This window comes from Panthera tigris, chromosome C2, assembly GCF_018350195.1.
Source record: "Panthera tigris isolate Pti1 chromosome C2, P.tigris_Pti1_mat1.1, whole genome shotgun sequence".
NCBI lineage: Eukaryota > Metazoa > Chordata > Mammalia > Carnivora > Felidae > Panthera > Panthera tigris.
Window position 1 is genome coordinate 114023158 of NC_056668.1, and position 26529 is coordinate 114049686.

The 26529-nt window shown below is 40.0% G+C and overlaps 2 protein-coding genes across 5 annotated transcripts in view; one reads left to right on the top strand and one right to left on the bottom strand.

The window, feature by feature from the left end:
- Positions 1-21909, bottom strand: part of HPS3 (HPS3 biogenesis of lysosomal organelles complex 2 subunit 1) — a 38843-nt gene extending 16934 nt beyond the window's left edge. For both annotated transcript variants that reach the window (XR_006222051.1, XM_042998536.1), the window contains exons 1-8: positions 21591-21909; positions 13187-13678; positions 12376-12547; positions 12185-12270; positions 10018-10210; positions 5549-5630; positions 2464-2618; positions 281-389 (exon numbers count right to left, since the gene is read on the bottom strand). Coding sequence is in view for 1 of the 2 variants with exons in the window: in XM_042998536.1 (XP_042854470.1) it covers positions 281-389; positions 2464-2618; positions 5549-5630; positions 10018-10210; positions 12185-12270; positions 12376-12547; positions 13187-13678; positions 21591-21807 (1506 nt within the window). In the remaining variant the exon portion in view is untranslated. The remainder of the gene's footprint in view (positions 1-280; positions 390-2463; positions 2619-5548; positions 5631-10017; positions 10211-12184; positions 12271-12375; positions 12548-13186; positions 13679-21590) is intronic.
- Positions 1-26529, top strand: part of HLTF (helicase like transcription factor) — a 98464-nt gene that overhangs the window by 4459 nt on the left and 67476 nt on the right. For all 3 annotated transcript variants that reach the window (XM_042998532.1, XM_042998534.1, XM_042998535.1), the window contains 2 exons: positions 5519-5730; positions 8778-8928. The gene's annotated coding sequence lies outside the window, so the exon portion shown is untranslated. The remainder of the gene's footprint in view (positions 1-5518; positions 5731-8777; positions 8929-26529) is intronic.

The window sequence follows — 26529 nt, forward strand, 5'->3', positions numbered from 1 at the left end:
GGTCAAAGCCTATTTATGTTTATACTGGTTAATCGATCCTCTTAGGAGGGTGGGTATGCATAAGGAAGTCTTATTTTAGTAAAGGGAATTTCTACTGCTCCTCAAATGTCAGGAGCCATGAAAGTGAGAAGGTGAAGAAAGATACACACTCTACTGTCAGACAGAACTTGAAAGCTGGTTGGCTGTGGCATTCTGAATGCGTGATAATTAGAATCTGTATCTGGTCATGGATTCCACTCTAAATTTCTACAGGTAAGAATTGGAAGTCTGAAAGGAGTACCATTTCCTTGTACAGTTGTACTGGTGAGATCGTATCCACAATATACAAATTCCACCCAGCCTCAGCTACAGGAGGTGTTTTAAACTTAACATTGGTTCCTTTCCTAGAACTGAAAGCAAAACAAAGGACAAGAATTGAAAGATAAGACACAGTATTAATAAATGGCAATTTTAAATGGTAAATATGAGATACCTGAAATGAAATAACTATGAAACCATTTTCATTTACTATTTTCTTCAGTGATTAGCTGTACAGTTGATTTTTATAAAACATTAGTTCTATATGTAGTTCACAATGCTACATAGGCCTACAGCATTTAATATTCTATAGCTCTCATGTATTGATAAGCCAATTGCTTCTAATTTACTCCACAAAAACTCTTAAATGGGCAATAAGGTTAAAGAATAGGCAAGACCCCTCAAGAGGAAGAGAGACTTGGCTATGAAAATCTACCAGTACCTCTCCTGCACATGGCCTTCATGAGTCCAGCATGCCTTGTGCCACAAATCTAAGCAGAAGCTCCAACAGAACAATAGGCCAAATACTCAGGGCTGCTAGGAAAAGGCCGGAGACACATATAACCATGGGTCTGCTTCAAACACTATCTTATCTCTTGCTTTCACCATGTGATGCATTTTCTTTAGTATACAGTCTTTTTATTTTATTTTTTTAAATTTTTATTCTTTAGTATACAGTCTTTTTAAAATGTAAACCTCTGACCTAATCAACTTCCCAATAAATCAGAATTAAAAAAATAATTTAAAGATGGAATATTTTAAAAATGTCAAATGTGCAAGACTACAAGTTGTTCTTCCTCTTGCCAGAAAGCTTTTAGAATCAGTCAGTCTCAGACCATTCTGTGTACACTCTAAGTGACTCATTACCCAAATCAACCTCTGATTATTCCTGTTGGTGGGACAAAGCACACATGAAAAAATTCGAAAAAGCAAAAACTTAGGTTAAAAACAAAAATTGGCATTTGGGTGGAAATACAGCTCTTCCTTGACTTACAATGAGGCTATATCTCAATAAACCCACATAGCTTGAAAATATCGTAAGTCAAATACACTTAACCTCCTGAACAGCATAGCTTAGCCTAGCCTATTTTAAACTTGCTCAGTACACTTATCTAACAGCAATCATCTAACACAAAGTCTATTTGATAATGAAGTGTTGAATATATCATGTAATTTATTGAATACTGTACTGAAAGTGAAAAACAGAATGGTCATATGGTAAGAATGGATATAAGCGTATCGGGTGTTCACCCTCATGATCACATGGCTGCCTGGGAGTAACTGCTGCCACTGCCCAGCATCATGAAAGAATATCACACCACATGCTGCTAGGCAGAAAAAATCCAAAAAATCAAAATTTGAAGTACAGTTTCTCCTGAATGGGTATTGCATGCAATACCATCACAAAGTCAGAAAAATTGTAAGTCAAACTATCATAAGTCTGGGACCATCTGTACACTATCTGCTTCTCTCCCTGCAGACAAATTTCTTTCCTGATTAAATTATGCATAGGGGAAGATGCAAAAAATAACAGTAATAACCTCATCCCTACTGCTAAGTTCACAGAATAGATAACGTTGAACAGAAACATAACTAGTCTGGAATTAAACATTCTATTCCAAAGAATGTAAAAACAGGAGACCCAAGAGTCAACCAGAGATTAGTGTTATGAAAATGCAATTTAATTTTAAGGTAGATCAGCACATACCTATACATCATGAATGAGTTTTAAGGTAAGAGATATGTTATTAATTTCTTTTGAATTTAAATACCAGAAAATAATATTTGGATAAAAATGTAAACACCAAAAGGTCAAAGAAAAAAGTAATAAGAGCCTTGTAGCTTGGATTAGCATTCGAGACTCTGTCTTTTCTATTAATTATACCAGAAAGCATGTTCTTTAACTTATCTAAAATACCATAGATTTTTATTAAAACTATTTTATAATTCATTTTCTTCTAAAATTCCAAGGTCAATTATAAAGGATAGTATGGAAATCATTAGAACCTTCTTTTCTTTCTCTGGAAAAAAAAAACACCATAGACAAACCATCTAATCATTCAAAGTTTTGATTTTAAAAAAAGATAAACTAGGACACAAAATATACCAGTAACAATTCACTCCAGAAACTTTGGCAGGAATGTATGGAAGTGAGGGGATGCTTACAGGAGCCTCTTGGGTGGTTCTCTTCTCTCTGGAATGGCCTCAGGGTCTGCCTTGGTCAAAAGTATGATATGGTTTTTAAAGTGACAGATGGCTTTCAAGCCTATGAAAAGCTGTATTCTTAAAGCACAGACATCCATACTGACAGGTGGGCAAGCCTAGTAAAGAAAAAATCACAACTTTAACCAAGGAATAAAAGGTATTACATCAACTTTAATCTTCAAAAATCAGTCTGTTTATTTGATAAAATCCTGTTCCCCTCACCAACCCCTCCAAAAAAAGAGAAAAATCCAAATTCCTATTCTTATCAGAGCAGGAGATTATCCTGTGTAAAGTTATGTAACCAACTACCTATTCCATATGTACCTGTCAAAGAGCTACTCAGTATTTGCTGACTGAGTGAAGGCAGACAGCGGTGTACCTGAGCCCCTCATAGCTGTGAGAACTCCTGTGTGGCTTACCGTGTGGCTCCAGGAGTACAGCTGTGGGCTGGTAACCTGCCACCTGGAGAAATCCCCACTAACAGTGGGCTGATTTGGGGAAATGCCCAAAGGTGGCTTCTAGGAAAAATCAGACACTATAAAACGTCATTCTACAGTACAGACAGAACATAAATGGTTTCTTAGTGGATAGGTGTGTACAAGAGAAATGCTTGCATGTTCAGATGGCCCCTGACTGTTAACTCCTTAGGTGTGAACATTGCCTGGAATGGATGACAGGCTGGTGTGTCCGGTAAACTGGAGGAAATCCTGGACCAGGAGCCACAAGGCTCCTGTCACTGTAAGGGAACATTAGTTCAAGTAGAATGGATGAGATAATAAAAGAGCTGCTTCTGTGAGCTCAGAAAGTGATGCTGCCAGACCTGTGTTCTCTCTTGCATTAACACTGTTTTGATTCTGAGCTCATTTCCATTGTCCTTTTGTACAAAGTGATTCGGGAAACACCTCCATCTATTTTTTCATTCCTAAGAATAGATAAGATGGCCTTAGCTAGTGCTGAGGAGCAGGAATCTCAGAGGAAAGGGAGGTAAGATGTACACTTGGGACCAGATTCTGAGGTTGTGAAATCTTTCCCAGACACCAGAGATCCCTAAGTCTGAGTTAGCAAGAGTGTGTGCTCTTTCGGGTGGTATCTATGATCTCAGAATGGTAGTGTCGCAGGAAGTGGGGAGCCATGGGGTGCAATAGTCACTGTCCTTCCCTCTGCCACCTTCTGGCCTCAAGGGCAACATCCCCAACCAGCTAGCTGCCTGTTTCTCTTCTTTTTTATTAAAATCACTTATTTATTTATTTTGAGAAAGAGAAAGAGAAAGCAAGTCGAGAGGGGGAGGGGCAGACAGAGAAGGAAAGAGAGAATCCCAAGCAGGTTCTGTGCTGTCAGCACAGAGCCAGATGCTGGGCTCAAACTCAGGAACTGTGCGATCATGACCTGAGCCGAAATCAAGAGTCGGATGCTTAACCAACTGAGCCATCCAGGCGCCCCCGCCCATCCCTCTTCTTATCCCCCTCCTTCTCTTCCTTGTTCCTTCCCTATCGTTTTAGGAGACTCTGAGAAGACCTGGAACATGATTTAATTTCAAATGCAGATTGATCCTACCTCAATCTATTATGTACCCCTCACTCCAGCATCACCACCTATGTAAGCCTATGTCTTTCTGAAGTTCGAAAAACAGAAAACAAAAAAGCAAAGCAAGGTGTGGGGAGAAGTAGAATGGGACAAAGAATCTGTCGGCTTTCCATTTTTACTAGGGAAATAAACTTTACTTCTAAAATATGCTGTTAAAAAGGCTATGTGTGTATCTTAAACACAGGCAGAAAGGCATGGGAAAGCTGTGATTCTGGTTTCTTAAGAGGCTGAAGGGAGGTAGCATGCCTGGTCAGCAGCAGAAAGCTACAGGCAGGCCATGGCGTGAAAGAGTTACTGAGAACTCAGATCATATAAAACGCTATCACAAATCAGAATTTGGGAGACAGTGATAGGAGTAGAGAACCTCAGACACATTAAGCACTACAAAGTGCTGGCTTGTCAACATAACCATCATGAGTGAATACTTATTTTTCCAGGAAAAGGTGTTCCAGGTGCCAGACAGACATAAACTGACTTATGAAATATAAGCCATCATAATTTGGGGGTTTCCTGAAGCATGTAGCTTCATAACAAATATCCATTCAAGTACCTTATACCTCAGGTGAAAGAGAATGTGACGATATCACACAAATGATCAGTATATTTCTGACAACAGAAATTCAAGGTCAGAAAATATAGAATTTGGGGGCACCTGGGTGGCTCAGTTGGTTAAGCGTCTGACTCTTGATCTTGGCTCAGGTCATGATCTCACGGTTCATGAGATCAAGCCCCACCTCAGGCTCTGGGCTGACAGCATGGAGTCTGCTTGAGATCCTCTCCCTCCCTCTCTCTCTCTGCTCCTCCCCCACTCCCTCTCTCTCAAAATAAATCAATAAACTTGGGGGAAAAAAAACAGAAAATGTAGAATTTTATCATAAAACTGCCTACATTTATTTTGTAGTCAAGACCTTTTCAGAGACTAAGCATATGACTTCTCACTAAAAAGACCTTTTCAGAGACTAAGCATATTACTTCTCACTAAAAATGAGGTTAATGATCTAGCATATCTATTAACTCTTAGATTAAGACTACATAATTACATTATAGGCATATCTGATAACAGTGTAAGTAAGTCATTTTCATGCATTTGTGTTCTGAAACACACTGATTCCCGTACTGTTTTGTTAATAGCTATGTACGACTGCCACCAATATTTCCATTACAGAAGAATAAAATTGTAGTATACCATAGTTGTGAAGTACTACCTCTGAAGTTACACGATACATGTTCTTTACCCAACCTTAAAAGCTATGCGCTATACCTAAATTCTGAGGAAATGTTTTCAAAGTAATCTCAAAAATTGCCATTTAAACCATGAATCACAAAATGCTTATTATTTGATGTGCAAAAGTAGCTTAAGACCTTGGATGTTCACTGACTTTGACCCAAGAGCAAATCTGCAAACATTTATATATTCCTTTTTGACCTTCAGGTTTTGCTGTGGTCATAAACCAATTCTAACCTTCAGGGTGGTATCCACGTATGGGTCTTCCTCACGAGCTGCTGCCGCACTGCACCGCACTGTGAAACACTGCAGGTTGTTGCTAAGGAAGAGGAGAGACACCACTGAGCAAAGCAGAGGCCAATAACCAACATGCCCGTACTTTGGAAGATATCACAGAGGCGAACAGAGCAACAGTGAGGGTGAGGGAAGACTCAAGTGTTCGTCAAAGTTGATTATTAATCTACTTCTTAAGCACCTCAGAATACCGTTGAGTGCTTTTAAAAATATACAACTGGTTCCCACCTCTCATCTAGAAATCATAATCTCTAAGAGCTGAATCTAAACATGTACATATCTACAAAGCTCCATGTGTGGCTCTGCTGTGCGCTCCTAGTTAAGAACCATGGATCTGGCTCAATATCTCATTTTACAGAAAAAAATCATGCCCTCAGGATCTGCCCAAGGTACAAAGAGATGACTATCAAAGCCAAAATTAGAACTCCAGTTTCCTGACTACTACCTCTATCCTACTCATCTCAGATGAAATTGAGCCTGGATTGGGCTATACAACACACTTAGATTATGCAAATACGTATCCAATGGTAGAACTGAAAATCATAGACTCTCTGAGGGAATCTTTGGAATTAATCACTCCAGGAGGTTGTTTTAAAGATGAAGGCATGGAAGGTTCATGAATGGTCCAAGACATCTCTGAAGGACAGAGCCAAATTAGATCCCAGTTCTCCCTACTCCTCACACTCCTCTAGCTCTTTCCACAAGACCAGGCTGCTTCTGCACAGTAAAACGACCCAGGGACCCCACAGTCAGCACATAATAGATGCCTGGTGACTGGTGAGTAAGTCAACCCTCCAATACTGACATTAAAAACCGTTAAGAGTTCACTTAGAAACTGCTACAAAACCCCTATTTTATAGTCTTTTTAAAAATTTTATTTATTTTTGAGAGAGAGACAGACAGAGCATGAGTGGGGAAGGGGCAGAGAGAGAGGGAGATACAGAATCCAAAGCAGGCTTCAGGCTCTGAGCTGTCAGCACAGAGCCCGAAAAGGGGCTCAAACTCATGAACCACGAGATCATAACCTGAGCTGAAGTTGGATGCTTAACCAACTGAGCCACCCAGGCGCCCTGCTACAAAACCCATCTTGTAGTGGGTTCACAGAAATAATTTTTAGAAACAAATTAAAAAGTAGGAGAATTAAAAATGAACTGTGTTGAAATAAAAAAATAAAGCACTAAAGCAAACCTAGCATTGATCTTATAATAGAAGAAATACTTCTCCAATATGGAAGGCATTTCTGACATTTTCACAGTTGGGAGACTGTACATCAATCAGGGCACTCTCCCTCTGTTTTGGTGGGGTTGGGGGGGCTTCCACTACAGCCTCAGGCCACTGCCATCTCTATTTCCACAAAGTTCTAGGACATGAACTCTGGAGTCATGACAATAGCTGGAACAGTAGCACCACCACTTAGAAATCAGGAATAGGGAGTTAGCACCAGGAAGTAAAATGAATTAGGACTTTGAGACAGTGAGAAGCAAACAAGCACCTGTGGTAGGGCCAGAATGACAGGTGAGAGTAGCTACGACCATAAAGATAAATGGCTGTTAGGGTCCAGAAATTAAAAAGGCTGGTCCTCTGACTCACCTCCACCTACAGTAATCCCACTGTTGGCTATTGCTGGAATACTAAGCAGCAGTAGAAGAGAAGAATGAAGTGAACTGAAGAGTGTTGGCACAGAAAGACATCCAGGGTATGCTCCTAAGTGAAGCAGCAAGGTGCTGCATGGTGGACATCATATGATCCACTTCCATAAAAAACAAATCATAGTACTAAACATACTGTTTTTTTTTTTTAAAGTTGGATGAATATACACCAGTTGTTGACATAGTTGACTTTGAGAAGTAGGATGGGGGGGGAGGGGCTTTCCCATTTATATAAGGATGACATTTTACATGATTTTATTGTTTTTAGTTTCTTTTTTTTAAATTTTTTTTTAATGTTTATTTATTTGTGAAAGAGAGAGAGAGAGACAGAGCATGAGTTGGGAAGAAGCAGAAGAGAGAGGGAAATACAGAATCTGCAGCAAACTCCATGCTCTGAGCTGTCAGCACAGAGCCTGACATCAGGCTCGAACTCACCAATGGCAAGTTCATAGCCTGAGCCAAAGTTGGATGCTTAACCGACTGAGCTACCAGGCACCCCATGTTCTTAGGTTCTTTTAAAAAATTTTTTCTATTGCTTTTTTTTTAAAATATACCAGTCTTCAAGAAACTTTTCAAGACAAACTTATGGGTCAAGATATTTCTAAAATACATACCTATTGGATAAAGCAGTATGTAAAAACGAGTTCAACAATATAGGATTTTAAAAATAGGTGTGGGGATCCTATTTAGGGGCACCTAATGTGAATTTAGGGGCATCTGGGTGGCTCAATTTGGTTAAGTATGACTTTACATCTACGTAATCAGATAAAGATGATAGTGTTTTTGTATCAATATTTTGGGACAGAAATTAATATTTTATTTCTTCTTTCTCCCTCTAGTTTTTCTTTAGTTTCTAAGATGGTATTGTTTCCTAGGTTCTTTTGCATCCTTGAAGATCCTTCTATTCCTTCTCTCACTTTCTAAGCATGACCTTCACCAGAGTTTAGTTTTCCAACTACTTTTCTCTTCTACACACTCTTGGGGGCCATGCTCACTGCTTTGATAATCAGCTCTTTTTTGATGGTAATAAAACATACATTTTCCTCTCTTTTCTAATCTTCGGTCCTGTGTCCAAAAGCCTACTTAACATTTCCCCTTAATATTCCCTAAGTGCCTCCAACTCAAATGCCTGAATTAAGCTTCTTTTTTGCCCCACCTTACACCAGCCTCCATTCTTTCATAAAAGCAGACTCCGCCGGGGTTTTCCATGGCTCTCCATTCCCACCATCCCATCAGACACCAAGTCTTGTCATTCTCTCGCCAAGGCCTCTCCCATCCATTCTTCCTTGTCCTCTCACTGCTACTGCCCTGCCCAAATACAGCCCCTCATTATCCTGCCTGAACCATTTCAATAGCTGATTCATCTATGTTCAATGCATCCCCCATAACAGCCACCACTAATTTTCCTAAAACAATGCTCTTACTATATCACTTTCTTGATCAAAACCCTAAAAAATTTCCTTAATTTTCAAACCCCTGAGCTCTCTCTCAAGCATTATTTGTAATACTTCTCTGCATTTCAGCTTCTTCACAGTTCACAGTTAAAGGACATCACTATGCACAACACGTTGGAAATGAAGACTAGCTGCCTCCAGGATGTTCACTTAGGAAACACACAACAGCATTTCTCCTTACACCAGACAACGGGAGGAGAAGGCAGCAACCACAATACGGGTGAGTAGCAGAATCTCCAGGTGAGTTCTATGCTGTCAGAATATACTTCCTGTGGCTACTGATACTACCACTCAGTTGAAAAAATAATTAAAAATCACTGTCCTATGCAATTAATTAGTGGATGCTCCCGCAAAACTAGACGTAGCCTTTGTTTATAGTCTTCCTACTATCTATAATGCCTTTCTCTTCTAATCTACATCTGTCAAATTCCAACTAGCTTCTCTCACTTCAAACACAAAAAACTTCCGGTATGACTCAGCCAGAAGTAATTTCCCTCCTTCCAGTACCTACACCACTTTCACAAAGGCTTAAAATATTTTTCACAAATCCCCTAGTATTTGTGCCCCATGTATGTGTCTCTGGCCTTCTCTTATGCTATTGCTTTAGAAAGCAAATGCTGTACCTTATTCACAGTTGTTTGGCCAGAGGGCCCAATGCAGTGGCTTGCACATAATCTAAGCTCAAAAAACAGGAAATAGAACCAAAAGCACCAGTTACTGCTGAAATTAAAAGAAATGAGACAAAAATCCTGCTCAGGAACCCAGGTTACATGCCATCATATTAGGGTAAGGCAACTCAAAAGGCATCTGCCACCAATTAGCCAAATGTCCTTGTCCATCCCAACCTCTGGATTATTTCCTCATTTGTACTAATCAGAGGGTAGAATCAGGTAGCCTTTCTAGCTCCTTCACAGTCCTAAGCCATTATGAGATAACTCAACTCATACAGAAAGAATATGACAGCAGAGAAAAAAAATTAGGAAATCTAAAAAGAAATCTAGAGATGAGCCTGACTGGCTCCACTGACTTTTCATCGAAATTCTCTATGAAAATATTTCCTCAGAAAGAACTGTATACTTCCTTACAAAGACCCCTAGCCAATCTAAGAAAATAAAACAAAGGCAAAACCAGAATCTAAATATTTGGCATTGAAAATGTAGATATGGGCCATCAAAAGACAGAGACACATCATTAATTTATAGTACTGTATATAATTTCACACAATTCCCATTTAAAGATTTAGGAAGCATGTCAGGAATTTACAGAAGAGTAAGTGACTTGAAGGCTAGCAAGTAACACTGTAACATACCTTGTAATGACATGCAAAAATTGTGGTGTGAGCACTGCCTGCTGAGACTTCTCAGGATACTGGTAAACTGACATTAATTCAACAGATTTGACAACCATGTAGAGATAGCCCACATGAGGTAATGAGAAAAAACAAAAGAGACTCAGCAATTCTTTTTCCTGAGACAATTTTTTTCTATCAGAAGTAGGAGAACCTGCATGAAAAAAATGGGGGAGAAAAACCACGAAACCAGTAAATAAAGGGAATCAATACCTTCACTTTTCTAAGTAAAAAAGTCTATCAGTGGATAACCAAAGAGTTGTTTAGGGAATGCCAGTAAGAAATGAAGAGGGAGTGATAGAATTAAAATATCACCATTTTGCAACCCCTAATAAATCCACAGATCTAGGTAATAGTCATCAGTGCTATTAACATCACAAAAAGAGTCAATCAGATACCAGGTACCTTCCAACAGAAGTCAGCATGACTTGTGCTACCCAATCATCATCTTCATAAACATCACCATCATCATCATCTAATCAAGACTAGGTCTAGACCAGCATTGTCAAAAGAAATATAACATGAGCCACATATGTAATTTAAAGTTTTCTAGTAATCACATTTTAAAAAGTAAAAATAAACAGGCAAAATTTTAATAATATATTGTATTCACCCATCATATCCATATTACCATTTCAATGAGTAGTCAACAAAAAAATCAATGAGATATTATATATATATATATATATATATATATATATATATATATTTCTGTACTAAGTCTTCAAGATATGGCATGAATTTTACACCTAACACTATATCTCAATTTAGAATAGTCACATTTCAGTGCCCAACAGCAGCAGGTGGCTAATGGCTACCATACTGAACAGTATAGTTTTATATCTAACTACCAAATCACAAGGAAATATAGGAGATACAGGAACATGTTAAATGACACTGTGGGGAGTCAATCAGCAAAATTCAGATTATGGGAAATTCTGTGGTATTAATCCAACTTCTTGCTAAATCGACTGCAAAGAAAAGAGAGGAAAAGGGAGAAGTTGACCCTCTAGCAAGGCTATGGGCCCTGTCTGGTCTCCAGCTTTGTCTAACAACCCCCTCTCCTTTGCTCTCCTCCCTTGCTTCTCTCAGTTCCTCAAATATAAGATTTTCCCTCTACCACAACACCTTTGTTGCTTCCTCTGCACCAACCCTATCCCCAAATCAGCCTTGATTCATTCTTCAGATCCTCTTTCTCAGGAAGCCTTCCCTGACCCCTAGATGAGATTAATATCTTTATTATAGGCTCTCAAGGCAGGGTTCTTTTCCCACAGAGCATTCATTTCAGTGTGTAACTGTATACTCCTTTTTGTGATTATTCAGTTAACATCTGCTTCCCCCCACACCCAAGACAATAAGCTCCACCAGTGCAAGTACTTTGCCTAGTACTGTTCATTACTGTTCCCTAGTACTCAGCCCAATACCCAACACAATAGGTAATCAATACATGTTTACTAAAAGAAAGAAAAAACTAAAGGAAGGTTATGAACACGTTTAATCAGAATAATATTTATATCGTTCGTTCTCTAGGCAAGATCTAAAGATGCTAAGCAGGCCAGAACTAAGCACAAAACCCAATGGCAATTCTCAGTCTTGGCTGCCCATTAGGTTCCAGGGAGCTTTTAAAAACTACTGATGCCCAGGTGTCATAGTTGACCAATTAAGTCAGAATCTCCAGCATGTGGAGCCTGGGCATCAGTATTCTTAAAAGCATCCAAGCAAACCCCATGTGCAGCAAGGCTGAAAACCACTACTCTGAATGAATTTCCATTTGGTCCATATTTTCCACCTTGTTCATAAAGCCATCCTAAGAAGCTCTGCCAAATACCCAGCTAAAACTCAGCTAAACCCCGGCTATAAAAAGGCTCCAATTTCCCTTTTTGGGCCAAGTAATCATTTCAAAAACAGAAACGGCTTTTGTCTGTCACGTCTTCTCCATGGCTTCTCCTAGCAGATACAACTTCCCTTTTCAGTGCTCACAGGAGCACTCCTTAGCATTATTTGCTAAAGAACTTGTGTAAGGTCCCAGGGAGACTCAGTAGAAGAACCTAACATAATACCCGCAGCAGTCTTTCCTCCCAGCCCAGAGCCTTTTCACCTCATTACACCATTGCACTGACATACTTACCTGTTTGGTAAATGGGTAGCAGCTGAAGTGAGTGCAACTTGATGTCATCAGATAAGACAAGGGATGAAATATCAGGAGCAAAACGTCTGTGAATTTAAAAAGAGAGAGAAAGAAGGAGAGATCTAATTTCCGTGTACTTCTAAGCACGTAAATACATATTAAATGCTGGTGAATAAAAAGCTTTCTAATACTTATAAAGCAGGTGCTGAACGTGGTAATATTTTATGGTTTTATCATCTAATCCAGTTGACTCCAGTGTAACAGATACTCCAGACTGGCTACTTTTTTCACCAAGAAGTTCCACGGGCTTTTGACAGATAACAAAATCATCTGAGTCAAGCTGCAAAGTTTCATTACTGATGCCTTAAAAAATAAAATTTAAGAAAAGAGTTTAATAACTCCAAGTACTACTTGAGTGAAAATTAAATTTCACAACATCCTCATATCAATTAAATAAACATACAGTAACTTTATTTATTTATACATATGGACATCTCATATGTTTACAAGGCACTATGGTTTTGAGAAGCCTAACATTTCCTCATGTATTCCTCACAACTGATAAAGTACAACAGGATATTATCATCCCAATCTTATACATGAGGAAATTGAAGCTCAGAGATGGTATTCCTAACCCAAGGCCATTCACCTTGTAAGTATGAGACCTGGAGCTAGAAACTCCTCCTCAGCTCTTCCATTATTTCTATTGACAGGTATATGCTGAAACACACTGACATGCTATGGAGGAAGATATGGGCAGCCAGATCATAAACCAAAATCCCATGTATTAGGAATAACTGAATCTATAAATAACGTGGCTTGGTGGCATATATATATATATTGGTGGTATGTATACACACACACACACACATATATATATATATATGTATATATATATATATATATATATATATATATATATATATATACTAGAGCCCTTCAGATATTACCAGAAGGGTTTTCTCTACACCTAAAATAAGAAAGCAAGCTAAATTCATTTACCTTCTGTCTGTCTCATTGGATTATTGATCTTAAGTGGCTGGTAGTTAACACTCTCTCCAGTTTTAGGGTCTGACTCCAGTTTCACGATTAAGACTTCTAAGTCTGACATGAGAGCAACATATCCAACACAAAATGAAATTTCAACAGGAACGATATTATCTATGTGTATAATTAAAGACCGTTCAAAGTCTAATATTGAGAATTCTTCACTAATGATCTGATACTTCAAACTAAATAAGACTAACTTATTTGTGCAACCAACAAGAAGGTCTCCTTTCACCGGGCAACAGGAAATGCACAAGGGGGCCTCAGAAAGCGGCATTTCAATAATAGACATCTGGTCTCTGAAGGTGTCGCTGAAGGGTGCCTCCACTTTATGTCCAACCATTCGGATACACACACGACAGTTTTCAGTCCTTTTACTTCTCCAGTTCACATATGCACGTAGAAACGTAGCTTTGTTTTTCTCTTCAATTGCTGCCAAATAGTCTCCTGAGAAGAAAGTAAGATTACACTTAGAATGTGTAATTAGAAACAACCACTTACCTTGTGCCATGAAAAGGAACTATTAGTGAATTCTAATGTGAATGGTTGAATTAAACACTGACTCAAACAAAACCTGAATCAATAGGATCTTAGGTGTGTGTGTGTGTGTGTGTGTGTGTGTGTGTGTGTACGTGTGTATATATATATATATGTGTGTGTGTGTGTGTGTATATACATATGTATACACATGTATATATATACGTTTAAAACATGTTTTTAAGTGTTTTATTTTTGAGAGACAGAGACAGAGCGCGAGTGGGGGGGGGGGGGCGGGGATCAGAGAGAGAGGGAGGCATAGAATCCAAAGCAGGCTCCAGGCTCTGAGCTGTCAGCACAGAGCCCAACCCAGGGCTCAATTTCACGAACTGTGAGATCATGACCTGAGCCAAAGTCGGATGCTTAACTAACTGAGCCACCCAGGTGCCCCCCCGGATCTTAGGTATATTTTTAACTGACATTAGGCATTTAGGTTCTGAAATAAATCTCTCCCCATTATGTCTTAAGTGATTCATGTTGCTTGCATAGAAATTTTAGTTTTCCTTATCTTAGCTCTGAATGTTTCCTGTAGGTTGAACTCCGCTTCTCACAAGTCACACTTTCATGTCAACTCTGAGAAATAGGATAAAGCTGAACATATTGAATAAAACTTAAATCCAATTGATTTTCCCTCAACTGTTGATTTTATTATATTTTTTAAATTATGATTTTGTAGTTATTCTCTGTTGTGAGAAATCAAAGTGGTAAAGAGATGCAAAATGAAAAGCATAAACCCTCCCCTGCAGTCCAATCTGTAAGAAGCCAGTGTTAACACACACAGCTTTTTCTAATACACATAGATCACAGAGTTGTGTTTTGTCTTTCTTTTTTTTCACCAAAATGGAATCACACCGAATATATTTAACAATCTACTACTTCTATTTTTTTTTTTTCAACGTTTTTTATTTATTTTTGGGACAGAGAGAGACAGAGCATGAACGGGGGAGGGGCAGAGAGAGAGGGAGACACAGAATCGGAAACAGGCTCCAGGCTCCGAGCCATCAGCCCAGAGCCTGACGCGGGGCTCGAACTCACGGACCGCGAGATCGTGACCTGGCTGAAGTCGGACGCTTAACCGACTGCGCCACCCAGGCGCCCCAACAATCTACTACTTCTAAAAATTACCAATAAATCTTGGCCTCCAGGTCAATACATGGGTATCTAACATCCTTTTATTAAAATTATCTGCATATTAGATGTATACATGTGCCATAATTTAATTAACAATGCCCTATTGATACACATTCAAGTTTTTCCAGTTTTTCTGCCACTTTACTTCATGCTGTAATAAATAGGCCTATACCTATATTTATTTCCTAGGGGTTTGTTTCAATGGCATGAATTCCAAAAAGTGAGAATATTGGGCCAAAGAGCAGGTACGTTTTAAATTTTAAGATGTTGCCAGATTCAGGGCATCTGGGTGGCTCAGTCAGTTAAGCATCTGCCTCTCAACTTCGGCTCAGGTCATGATCTCACAGTTCGTGGGTTTGAGACCCGTATTGGGCTCTGTGTTGACTGCACAGAGCCTGCTTGGATTCTCTCTCTCCCTCTCTCTCTGCCCCTCCCGCACTTGTGTGTGCATGTGCTCTCTCTCTCTCTCTCTCTCTCTCAGACACACAAAATAAATAAACTTAAAAAAAAACCCAACTCAAAAAAAAAAAAAAAGATATTGCCAGATTCTATCACAATTACATAACAGGAATTCATGTTGCCAGCAGCATCGTTTGAACATGCCTGTTTCCCCATATCCTCACTAGTACTGACTCAATGTGATGGGGAAACATGGACTCTTAAGGTTATTGTAAGTTATATTTTCCAGACCATTTCTAAAGCTGGCCATCTTCTCCTATGTTTATCAGCCATGTATAATTTCTCTTCTGCAAGTTATCTACTTTATTAGGATGTTTAATTTGTTTTCCTTATTAAGAAAGAGCAGTTCTCCGGGTAAAAGTGATATTAATCTTTTGTTGCTCATGAATAGCAAATTGTTTTTGGTAGTCTATTCTTTGACATTTGACTTCACTTATGGCATCTTTTACCATAGTAAAAATAGTCAGATATGTGTGTAGTCAGATATGTATCATTTCCTGCTTGGCCTCTGAGTTTCCTAATTTGCTTAAACAGTCTCCTATGTCCTCCAAATTACGTAGTTATATTCTTACATGTTCTAGTTTAGCAGCTTCTTAATTTAAATTTTTAATCTCTAGAACTTTGAGGGGGAGAAACATCAAGGTTTTTCCAAATGTAGAATCTACTCTTTACTAACAGTATTTGGTAAATAAGTCCTTTTCTAATGAACTGAAACTGAAACGCTGTTGTTAGCATAATGACTTCCCATAGACACACAGCGAGCAAGCAGCCCCTTTCTGCAGACACTTACTGGGCTGGCCAGGTCCCCTCCTCGTCCGAAATGAGCCAACCTTCCAGAAGGGCAAGGCTTCTCCTGATGCTAGTTCCTCTGATACCACAAAAATGGAACCTACACCTTTCATTCCCTGGGTATCTTGGCAGAATACCTAAACGTACCCTGCAGGCTTCATAAATTTGCTCACTCTATTCCAGAGAAGCAGTTTGGATGGAGTTGGGTCCAAAGATGCCCTGTAGCCTCCATCTTCCTAGAATTTCCACAGTACATGATTTTTGTTTTTATTTTTTTTAAGTTTATTTATTTTGAGAGGAAAATAGAGAGAGACAGAGAGAGACAGAAAAATAGAGAGAATGTGGGGGAGGGGCAGAAAGAGAGAGAGAGAGAGAGAGAGAGAGAGAGAGAGAATCTCAAGCAGGCTCTGTGCTGTCAGTGCAGAGCCCGACATGGGGCTCCATCCCAAAAACCGTGAGATCATGACCTGAGCTGAAATCAAGAGTCAGATGCTTAACTGACTGAGCCACCCAGAAGCCCCTCAGTAAGTGATTTTTTTATTTTATTGTGGTAAAATATACATAATGTAAACGTTACCATTTTAACCAGTTTTGGGTGTACGATTCAGTGGTATTAAGTACATTCACATTGTTGTGCACCAATCACCATCATCCTTCTCCAGAACTTTTTCATCTTCCTCAAAACTATCCCTAAAACAATAACTCCCCATCCTCCCCCCCCCGCCCCCCGGACTCTGGCACTGACCATTCTACCTTCTGTCCCTATGAATTTGCTCACTCCAGGTACCTCATGTAAACTGAATTGCACAATATTTGTCCTTTTGTGTCTGGCTCATTTCACTTACCATAATGTCTTCAAGGTTCATTTGTGTTGTAAAATGTATCAGAATTTCCTTCCCTTTTAAGGCTGATTAATATTCAATTTTATGTTTCCTCATCTGTTTAAGGACACTTAGGTTGTTTCCATGTCTTGGCTATTAGAAATAATATTACAATGAACATGCAGGCATAGATCTGCCATATGCCACATTTTGTTCATCTTTTCCTCAGTTGATGGACATTGGGTTGCTTCCACTTCTTGGCTCTCAAAAAAAAAAAACGCTGCTATGAACATTGGTGTGCAAGTATCTGGACAAGTCCCTGCTTTCAATTACTTTGTTTCTATACTTCCAGAAGTGAAATTGCTGGATCATATGGTAACCCTATATTTAATTTCTTGAGGAACACCACACTGTTTTCCACAGCAGCTCTACCATTTTACATTCCTGCATTGCACAGGGGTTCCAATTTCTCCACATTCATATCAACACTTGCTCTTTTCTTTCTTTTTTTAAATAACAGCCATCCTAATGGGTGTGAAGTGGTATCTCATTATGGGTTTCATTTGCACTTCCCTGGTGATAATAATGGTAAGCATCTTTTCATGCGCTCGTTGGCCTCTGAAGAAATGCCTATTTGCCCATTTTTGAATTGGCTTTTGTTGCTGTCATTAAGTTATAGGAGTTCTTTATATATTCTGGATATTAATCCCTTGTCAGATATATGCTTTGCAAGTATTTTCTTCCATTCTGTGGATTGCCTTTTCAATCTGTTGTTAGTGTCCTACTGTCTTTGATAGATGCAAGAAAGTTTTAATTTGGTGATATCCAATTTACTTTATTCTTTTGTTGCCTGTGCTTTGCATATTCAAGTTAGTAAATGAATTTTAAAACCAAGAATATTTGTTTAGTTAAATAAAATTGTTTTATTCATGCATCTATAAACATACACCTATTTCACTGATAAAGTCTATATACCTCTTATATATAATCTTCAAACTGTAGATAGTGCCCATACTGTTTTCAGCTTAATAACTTGTTTTATTGTAATGAATTAGAACTTGCTAAGTGTGTTTACCTGATGAACATTATGATCAGGGATTTAGAGTTCTCTCAGTTAATCCTCACAACAAACCTTCATGAAACTATCTCATTCTCCACTTTATAGATCAGGAATCTGGGACTCAGACAAACTAGGTAACTTGCCTAAGGCAACACAGCCAACAAATGATAGAACTGGGACTCAAACCTGGATCTGGTTAGCTCAAAAGCTGATGCTCATTCCCCAATAATACTATTTCTCAAAATGTTAAAAAAGAGATACAAGTCTAAAGGAGTCTGTGGAGGTTAATGGCTCTTTATGAAAGACAGAAACTAAACTCTTTTTCAATTTAATTTATTTAAACAGACGAAACAGTTCGCCTATTTCTCCCACTGCCCCCACCAATTAGCTTTGTTTTTTCTTCTGTTGTCTTTCTAGTTTTAGATTCTACGTATAAAAAATCATATTGGATTTGTCTTCCTCTCTGACTTATAAACTTTTTTAAGCATTATATGGTCAGGACTTTATTCTACTTATTTTACAACAGCTTCTGTCTTCGTTAAGTAAATTAGAAAAATGTTCTCATATTTATTCTTTTTTTAATGTTTATTTTTGAGAGCGTGCATGTGCAGAAACCGGGAGGGGCGAGAGAAAGGGAGGCAGAATCTGAAGTAGGCTCCAGGCTCTGAGCTGTCAGCACTGAGTCCAACATGTGGCTCGAGCCCACAGACCGTGAGATCATGACCTGAGCTGAAGTCGGACACTTAATCGACTAAGCCACCCAGGTGCCTCTCTCATATTTATTCTTAAGCTAAGAGTCACTGATTTTTAAAAATAAGAAACTTCCTGGTTAACACTAATACAAGATTAAGGAAAAGGCAGCACTCCTGTGACAAAATTGACATCAGAAGGCAGAAATAATATACAATGCATCAAAATATGTTTTATGGCTTTAGAAAAGTTAAAAGACCACAGGGCTTGGGAAGGATGTAATAGACAGACTCGTTTAATACACTTGTGCTAAAGAACAGGCAATGAGGGCCATGTGGTCTTGTCCTCCTTGCCCAACCACCTTCAGACACCCCATAAACAAGTGTCCAGCATGAGAGCTCCCACACAACACTCAACTCTGGCTACCAGGTCTTTCTCCTTTGAGAGCAATAAGTCCTCACATCTCCTCTTCCTCAGTTCACACACAAAGCCTCAATTAAGTTTTCATTACTGATAATGATGTTAGGGGCCCCTGTCCTTCAAATTTCTATCTACATTCTCCCTACCACCCCCAAATTTTATAAAGGAAGAATAGCATCCCGCTAATTAGAGATTAAAAAATGAAAATGTTTTCTACTTGGGTAAGAGAGCTGCAAAGCACTTACAGTAAATATAAATGGCTGATGTAAAATTCATTCTGTGTTTGACAGGGGGAGATTTGCTACAGAGGAAGACCATAGGCACTTAGAGCAGGAATTCCCATGTCTAAATTACTGTGAATGGGAAGAAAGAAACCAAAAGGAAAAAGCTGGAAAGTGGAAGACAAGTTATCTGGATATCAGCACAGCGAGGAGTCATCTTTGTGTAGAATAATAGAAGCTGTACCCAGGGGTTGTACCCAGTCGTCTTCAAGTTGAGGATTGAAAGTTACCCTTGAGCTATCTGACCCATGCTAAGGCACATACCACATGACTCCTGAACTTTCTTTAGGACAGCCAACTGGATTATAAAAACGTCTTTGTTTTTCAAGACCTCATTAATCAGGTTACCATGCTACTCGCTGCTTACAGCAGCCAGTATGGCTCTAGGTGGTTCTCAATCTTGGCTAAATATTGGACCCACCCCTGGGCTGGGCCACACCCCCGAAAACTGACAGTTTCTGTGAGGTTGTGGTCCAGGCATCAGCACTTTTTCAAGTTCCCCCAGGTAATTCTGATGCACAAGTAGTGACATCCAAGGGTCCCCAGAATCACCACTACTGACAGGCAAGAAGACCAGAGGTTTACATAATGTCTGCCGCTTCCAATTCTAGAATAAACATCGATTTGGAAGAATAGGTCAAATCATGTAAATATGTCTGCTCTCTGTCTCTGCCCCTTTCTCTCTTTCTCTCTCTCTCTCTCACACACACACACACTCACACACACACACACACACACACACACACACCCCACACACCTTGAAACTGGGGAGTTTGCCACTCAGTAGAGCTCTTGAAGGTGAGAACCTCCATGCTTAAAAGGGGAGCCAGATGAGGAAAACTACCAATATTGAAAGGTGATTAAAAGAAAGATTTCAGTAGAAATACCCAAATCAGAATCTTCTGCTGATAGAGAACACACAGATCTAATGAGTGGCTTTCAAAAATATCTGTGGATCAGTGGGGGCTTCTGTTGTTATTTTCGCTAGTCAAAAAGCAAAAATAACAGCACAATAAGTTGCTCATAAAGCAAAGACATCCAATGTTTGAGGCTGTTTTTTCTCTTATGGTTGCAATTAATAGTGGGGCTTTTCATTTTTAAAAATATGTATCTTTACTTGGCAAAATGACCAGTCATATACATCATACTACGGATGATACCCCATAGTTTTTACTGATCCACAAAATCCCAATGTCTGGAAATCACTGATCTAGTAATTCAACTTTTTTTTTTTTTAAACAGAGACTGAGACCCTAAAGTTTCTATAAACTCACACCCAACCAGTTGCAGACACAGTAGGAATTAGAATGAGATCTCCAGTCCTCCAAGTTCATGCTCCCTACTTTATTAGTAAGCCCCTAAGCCATAGGCTTTTCCACCATAAATACTGCCACTTAAACATTTACACCACTCTTGAAAACCAGAAATCCAACTTTAAGTGGATTATTAGGCAGTTAAAAGAATCCTATGATAAATCCTTCTGTAATCTAAATACTACCTATTTTTAAATATTGAATTTCTCTAAAATAGAATATACTCACACAGTACCTGATATATTTCTTGGTGCTGCTTCACATTTCGGTGGGAAAAGGGTAATGGGTGTTATTACACCATTTTGTCGGGGGCGAGGTCTATGGCCTGAGTTCCACTTACATAGATTTAAAACCCAGCACATAATGTGAGCTTTCAAAAACCGACAAGAAGTCGATAAAGGTATAGATGTAAAAGGACTGGCCACGAGTTGGCATATTTACTGAAGCTGGAAGTACTGGGGCGCAGGATACTAGTCTCCCTACTTTGGTATGTGTTTGAAATTTTCTATACTTTTGAGTTTGGGTGTTTGGAATTTTATTGTTTGTTTTGAAGTGTCTCGGCTGAGTGGAACCCAGCCACCCAACCACGGGCCTTTCTCCTGAGCATGCGAGATAAGGAGCAGTCAGCGATGCAATCCCTCCCCCCACTAGAAGCAGGCGCTCACCTGCGGTTGCCAGGACTACGGCGCAGCTCAGAGCACCTTCAGCAATCAGCCGCCGGACCCCCAACACCATCCGGCAAGTTCCGGGAAGCACGAAGTCCTCTCCCCACCCAGAGTGCCGCCGAGGACGCTCGGTCCTCTAGGAAGGAGGCCCCAAGCTGGGGTCCAGGCACCCCTTGGCCTCGCCATTACTCACCGGCCTCGCTGTAGGCCAGGCACAGCACCCTGCCCAGCGTGGAAAAGGCGCACCTCGGCTGGCACAACTCCTGTCCCGCCACTGCGAATGCCTCCACCTTACAGCCTGCCGCCACGAAGAGCGCGTCGCGTCCGCCGCCGCAGAACCGCTCCGGCTCCAACTTGCAGGGCACCACCTGCTGCGACCCGAACGGGTGCAGATTGTACAGCTGCACCATCCTGGCGACCCACTGCGGGGCAGCCCGGCGGGGCGGCTCCCTCCTGCACGCCCCGCGGGGCGCCTGGAGACCCCGTGCCGGTCACCGGAGCTGGACCACTTCCGCCAGCGATTGCACAGAGCCGAGTCACGTGAGCTCCACCCGGGTCGCCTGCGGCTCCCCTTCTTAAAGTGGCTGCTAGTTACGGGGCAAGGCCCGGCTGGGGAGCAGTCGCCTCTGCCCGGTGCACCCGCGCCCCACAGGCCCCTAGTCCTGGGACTTGGACCCGGCCGCCCTGTGCTGGCACTGCTCCGCGCTGCGTGGTTGACGGGCCTAGAGACCTGTGTGTCCCTTCATTTGTCATTTTACATTTGGGCTGGGCGAGATGTTTAGGCCCTTGAGTACGTTTAAACATGTGATCATCTGTGATCTTGTACCATTTTGTTCCTGATTCAGGGGCATCACTCGTGTCTCCCTGGTAGCCTGTGAGCTTCTGGAGGATAGGGCTGGGAAAACTGAAGTGCAGTGCACACGGCTCAACTCCGGGCTAAATATACTGAAGAGTTGTTTGTTGGAAGGAGCAACACTTTAGAATGTGCTTAGCAAAAGAAAAAAAAATTTTTTTTGCTGAAGAATCGTGGACGTCACCTAGTAAACTCCAGATATTTGACAAAAGGTTAGTTTGAGCCCCAGAGGATGGAAGGACGAGGGGTGGAATCCACTAGCTCTCAGTCCAGTGCACCTACAACTATAGTATAATCTGGCCTGTATCTATTCCTGATGTCTCAACGTGGATCTCCTGGTTGCAATCCCAATTTAAAAAACAAAACACGTTTAGATGGGGCTCCTGAAGTGTCTAAGTCAGTTAAGAGTCCAGCGCTTGATCTCAGCTCGGTTCTTGATCTCAGGGTCTTGATCCAAGGGTGGTAAGTTCAGGTCCCACGTTGGGTTCCATGCAGGGCGTGGAGCCTACTTAAAAAACAAAAAAAAACAAAAACTCACACATTTAGATGAAGTGAGCGTTGGAACTACTGTTTACAATTTATCCAGAAAATAATGTATGTAAGTATGGATTGAGGGATGCTCTCTTACTTTTGGTGTCTCTTTACTTATGCAGAGTTAAAAAAGAGAGCACATTTTTCTCTGGTCAGATTCTATTTGTCACCCTCATAAGCCCTTTCTTCAAAGAATTTACAAATTAGGTGCAATTGGATTGAAGTTAAACTCTACCTCCATTTTCTGTGCCATCTAGATGAAGAAAGTACCCCTTAGTAGTGTGGTACTCTCCTTAACCTAATCCAACCAATAGGAACTCTTTGGGATACAACCATTCACCAAACTCAGTGAGGCAGAGATTTGGACAAGAAGTTACTCTGTTCATCAAGCTAGGGCTGAAAACTGACAGAAGGCTCCTATAGAAAACAAAGAGCCTAAGAACTGCTTACAGTAACTCATTCAGATACAACACTCATGAACACCCCTTTCTCCACAAATATATGCCATATTGTTCTTTTTAAATTTTCTCCTTCAAGACTGAAAATTACAATTTCTTTTGTTTTTATTTTTTTTTAATTTACATCCAAATTAGCTAGCATATAGTAGATCCTTAGTGCCCCTTGCCCATTTAGCCCATCCCCCCTCCCACAACCCCTCCCGTAACCCTCAGTTTGTTCTCCATATTTATGAGTTTCTTCTGTTTTGTTCCCCTCCCTGTTTTTATATTATTTTTGTTTCCCTTCCCTTATGTTCATCTGTTTTGTCTCTTAAAGTCCTCATATGAGTGAAGTCATATGATATTTGTCTTTCTCTGACTAATTTCGTTTAGCATAATACCCTCTGGTTCCATCCACGTAAGATTTCATTCTTTTTGATTGCCAAGTAATATTCCATTGCATGTATATACCACATCTTCTTTATCCATTCATCCATCGATGGACATTTGGACTCTTTCCATATTTTTTTCCAGAGTGGCTGCACCAGTTTGCACTCCCACCAGCAATGCAAAAGAGATCCTCTTTCTCCACATCCTCGCCAACATCTGTTGTTGCCTGAGTTGTTAATGTTAGCCGTTCTGACATTAGGTATGAGGTGATATCTCATTGTGGTTTTGATTTGTATTTCCTGATGATGAGCATTTTTTCATGCATCAGTTGGCCATCTGGATGTCTTCTCTGGAGAAGTGTCTATTCCTGTCTTTTGCCCATTTCTTCACTGGATTATTTGTTTTTTGGGCATTGAGTTTGATAAGTTCTTTAGAGGTTTTGGATACTAACCCTTTATCTGATATGTCATTTGCAAATATCTTCTCCCATTCGGCCGGTTGCCTTTTAGTTTTGCTGATTGTTTCCTTGGCTGTGCAGAAGCTTTTTATTTTGATGAGGTCCCAATAGTTCATTTTTGCTTTTGTTTCCCTTGCCTCCAGAGACATGTTGAGAAAGGAGTTGCTGCAGGCAAGATCAAAGAGGTTTTTGCCTGCTTTCTCCTCGAGGATTTTGATGGCTTCCTGTCTTACATTTAGGTCTTTCATCCACTTTGAATTTATTTTTGTGTCTAGTGTAAGAAAGTGGTCCAGGTTCATTCTTCTGCATGTCGCTGTCCAGTTTTCCCAGCACCACTTGCTGAAGAGACTGTCTTTATTCCATTGGATATTCTTTCCCGCTTTGTCAAAGATTAGTTGGCCATACGTTTGTGGGTCCATTTCTGGGTTCTCTATTCTGTTCCCTTGATCTGAGTGTCTGTTTTTGTGCTGTGAAAATTACAATTTCTGTACTAAATTACAATTTCAAGACTAAAATTACAATTTTATTGTAATTTCACCTACATTAAAAATGTCTATTTTGGAGAAAGAAGTGAGATTTGGAACCCCAATCCCTTCTAGAGATAGCCACTGAACCTGGATTATTTAAGATTCTTAGGAAATAGACATGCTAGCCAAGGGAGGGTGGGGGATGTGCCTGGTTTCTACAAGCAGGAGTCGCATCCTTGTATTCCTGTTACAAATGTAGGGACAGCAGGGGGGCACACCATAATTTCCTTATGGGAGGCTATGTTGGTCTGCTAGGGTAGCCATAAGAAAATACCACAGACTAGATAGCTTAAATAGCAGAATTTTTTCTCATAGTTCTGGAGGTCAGAAGTCCAAGATCATGGTGTCTGCAGTTCTTGTTTTTCCTAAGGCTTCTTTCCTTGGCTTGTAGAGAGCCACTGTCATAATTCATTTGGGCTGCTATAACAAAATCCATTTGGGCTGCTACAATGAAATACTAGGCAGCTTATAAACAACAACTATATTTGTCACAGTTCTGGAGGCTGGGAATTCCAAGATCAAGGTGCCAGCATAGGGTAGGATTAGAGACCTCTTTGAGGTTGTAGACTGCTGACTTCTTGCTGTGTTCTCACTTACTGGAAGGGACTAGGGAGCTCTGTAGGATCTCTTCTATAAGAGCACAATTCCCATTCATCAGAGTTCCACCCTCATGACTTAATCACCCCCCAAAGGCCCTACCTTTTATTACCATTGCATTGGGCACTAAGATTCTAATATGTGCTCAACAGCATTGATCATTAGGGAAATTCAAGTCAAAACTGCCGTTAGAGACCACTATACATTTATTGTAATAACTAAAATTAAAAAGACTGATCATAACAAGTGTGGGTGAGGACAGGGAGCAACTTATGTGGATGTCAAATGGTATAATAGCTTTGGAAACAGTTTGGCAGTCTCTTAGAAAATTAGACATACACCTACCATATGGTTCCACCATTCTACACCTAGTTCTCTTACCCAACAGATCTGAAGACAGACATATATCCTTAAAAAGACTTGTACACACATTCTCATGGCAGCGTTATGTGTGATAGTAAAAAATCGAAAACAACCCCAAAATCCATCAACAGATGAATGGATAAACAAGTTTTGTTTTATCTGTACAATGAAATACTACTCAGCAATAACAAGGAATGCACTACTGATACATACAACACACATAGATCTCAAGATAATTATTCTGAGTGAAAGAAACCCAATAAAAATAGAATATACTCTTATTTAAATAAATGATTACATTTATATAAAATTCAAGAAAATACAAACTATAGTAACAGACAACAGTGGTTGCCTGGGTCTGAGTGACGGACAGGGAGGTGACAGAGATTACAAAGGAACATGAGCAAACTTTTGGGAATGATGGATATGTCCATTATCTTTTTTTTTTTTTAATGTTTATTTATCTTTGAGAGAGGGACAGAAAGAGTGCAAGCTGAGGAGGGGCAGAGAGAGAGAGGGAGACACAGAATCCGAAGCAGGCTCCAGGCTCCAATCTGTCTGCACAAAGCCTGACGCGGGGCTCGAACTCACGAACTGTGAGATCATGACCTGAGTCGAAGTTGGACGCTCAACTGACTGAGCCACCCAGGCGCCCCAAATATGTCCATTATCTTGATTTTCATAATGGGTTTCTTGGTGAATACATATGTCATATCTTATCAGATTGTGTGCTTTAAATATGTGGATTTTTTTTTTTTAAGATTACAAGACATGTAACAGGTAAGAGACTTACCCAAATCATACTGCTAATTAGAAGCAGAGTAAAGCTCATTGTATGAACCTCAATTATATAGTAGGTACTTCATAAGTATTCCTTTCAGAATTTAACGTAAAAAATGATGTGGACTGGAGTTCAGTGGTAAATAATGCGTTCTAAGATATTTGCTATGTTAAGGAAAACATTTTAAAATTCTAAA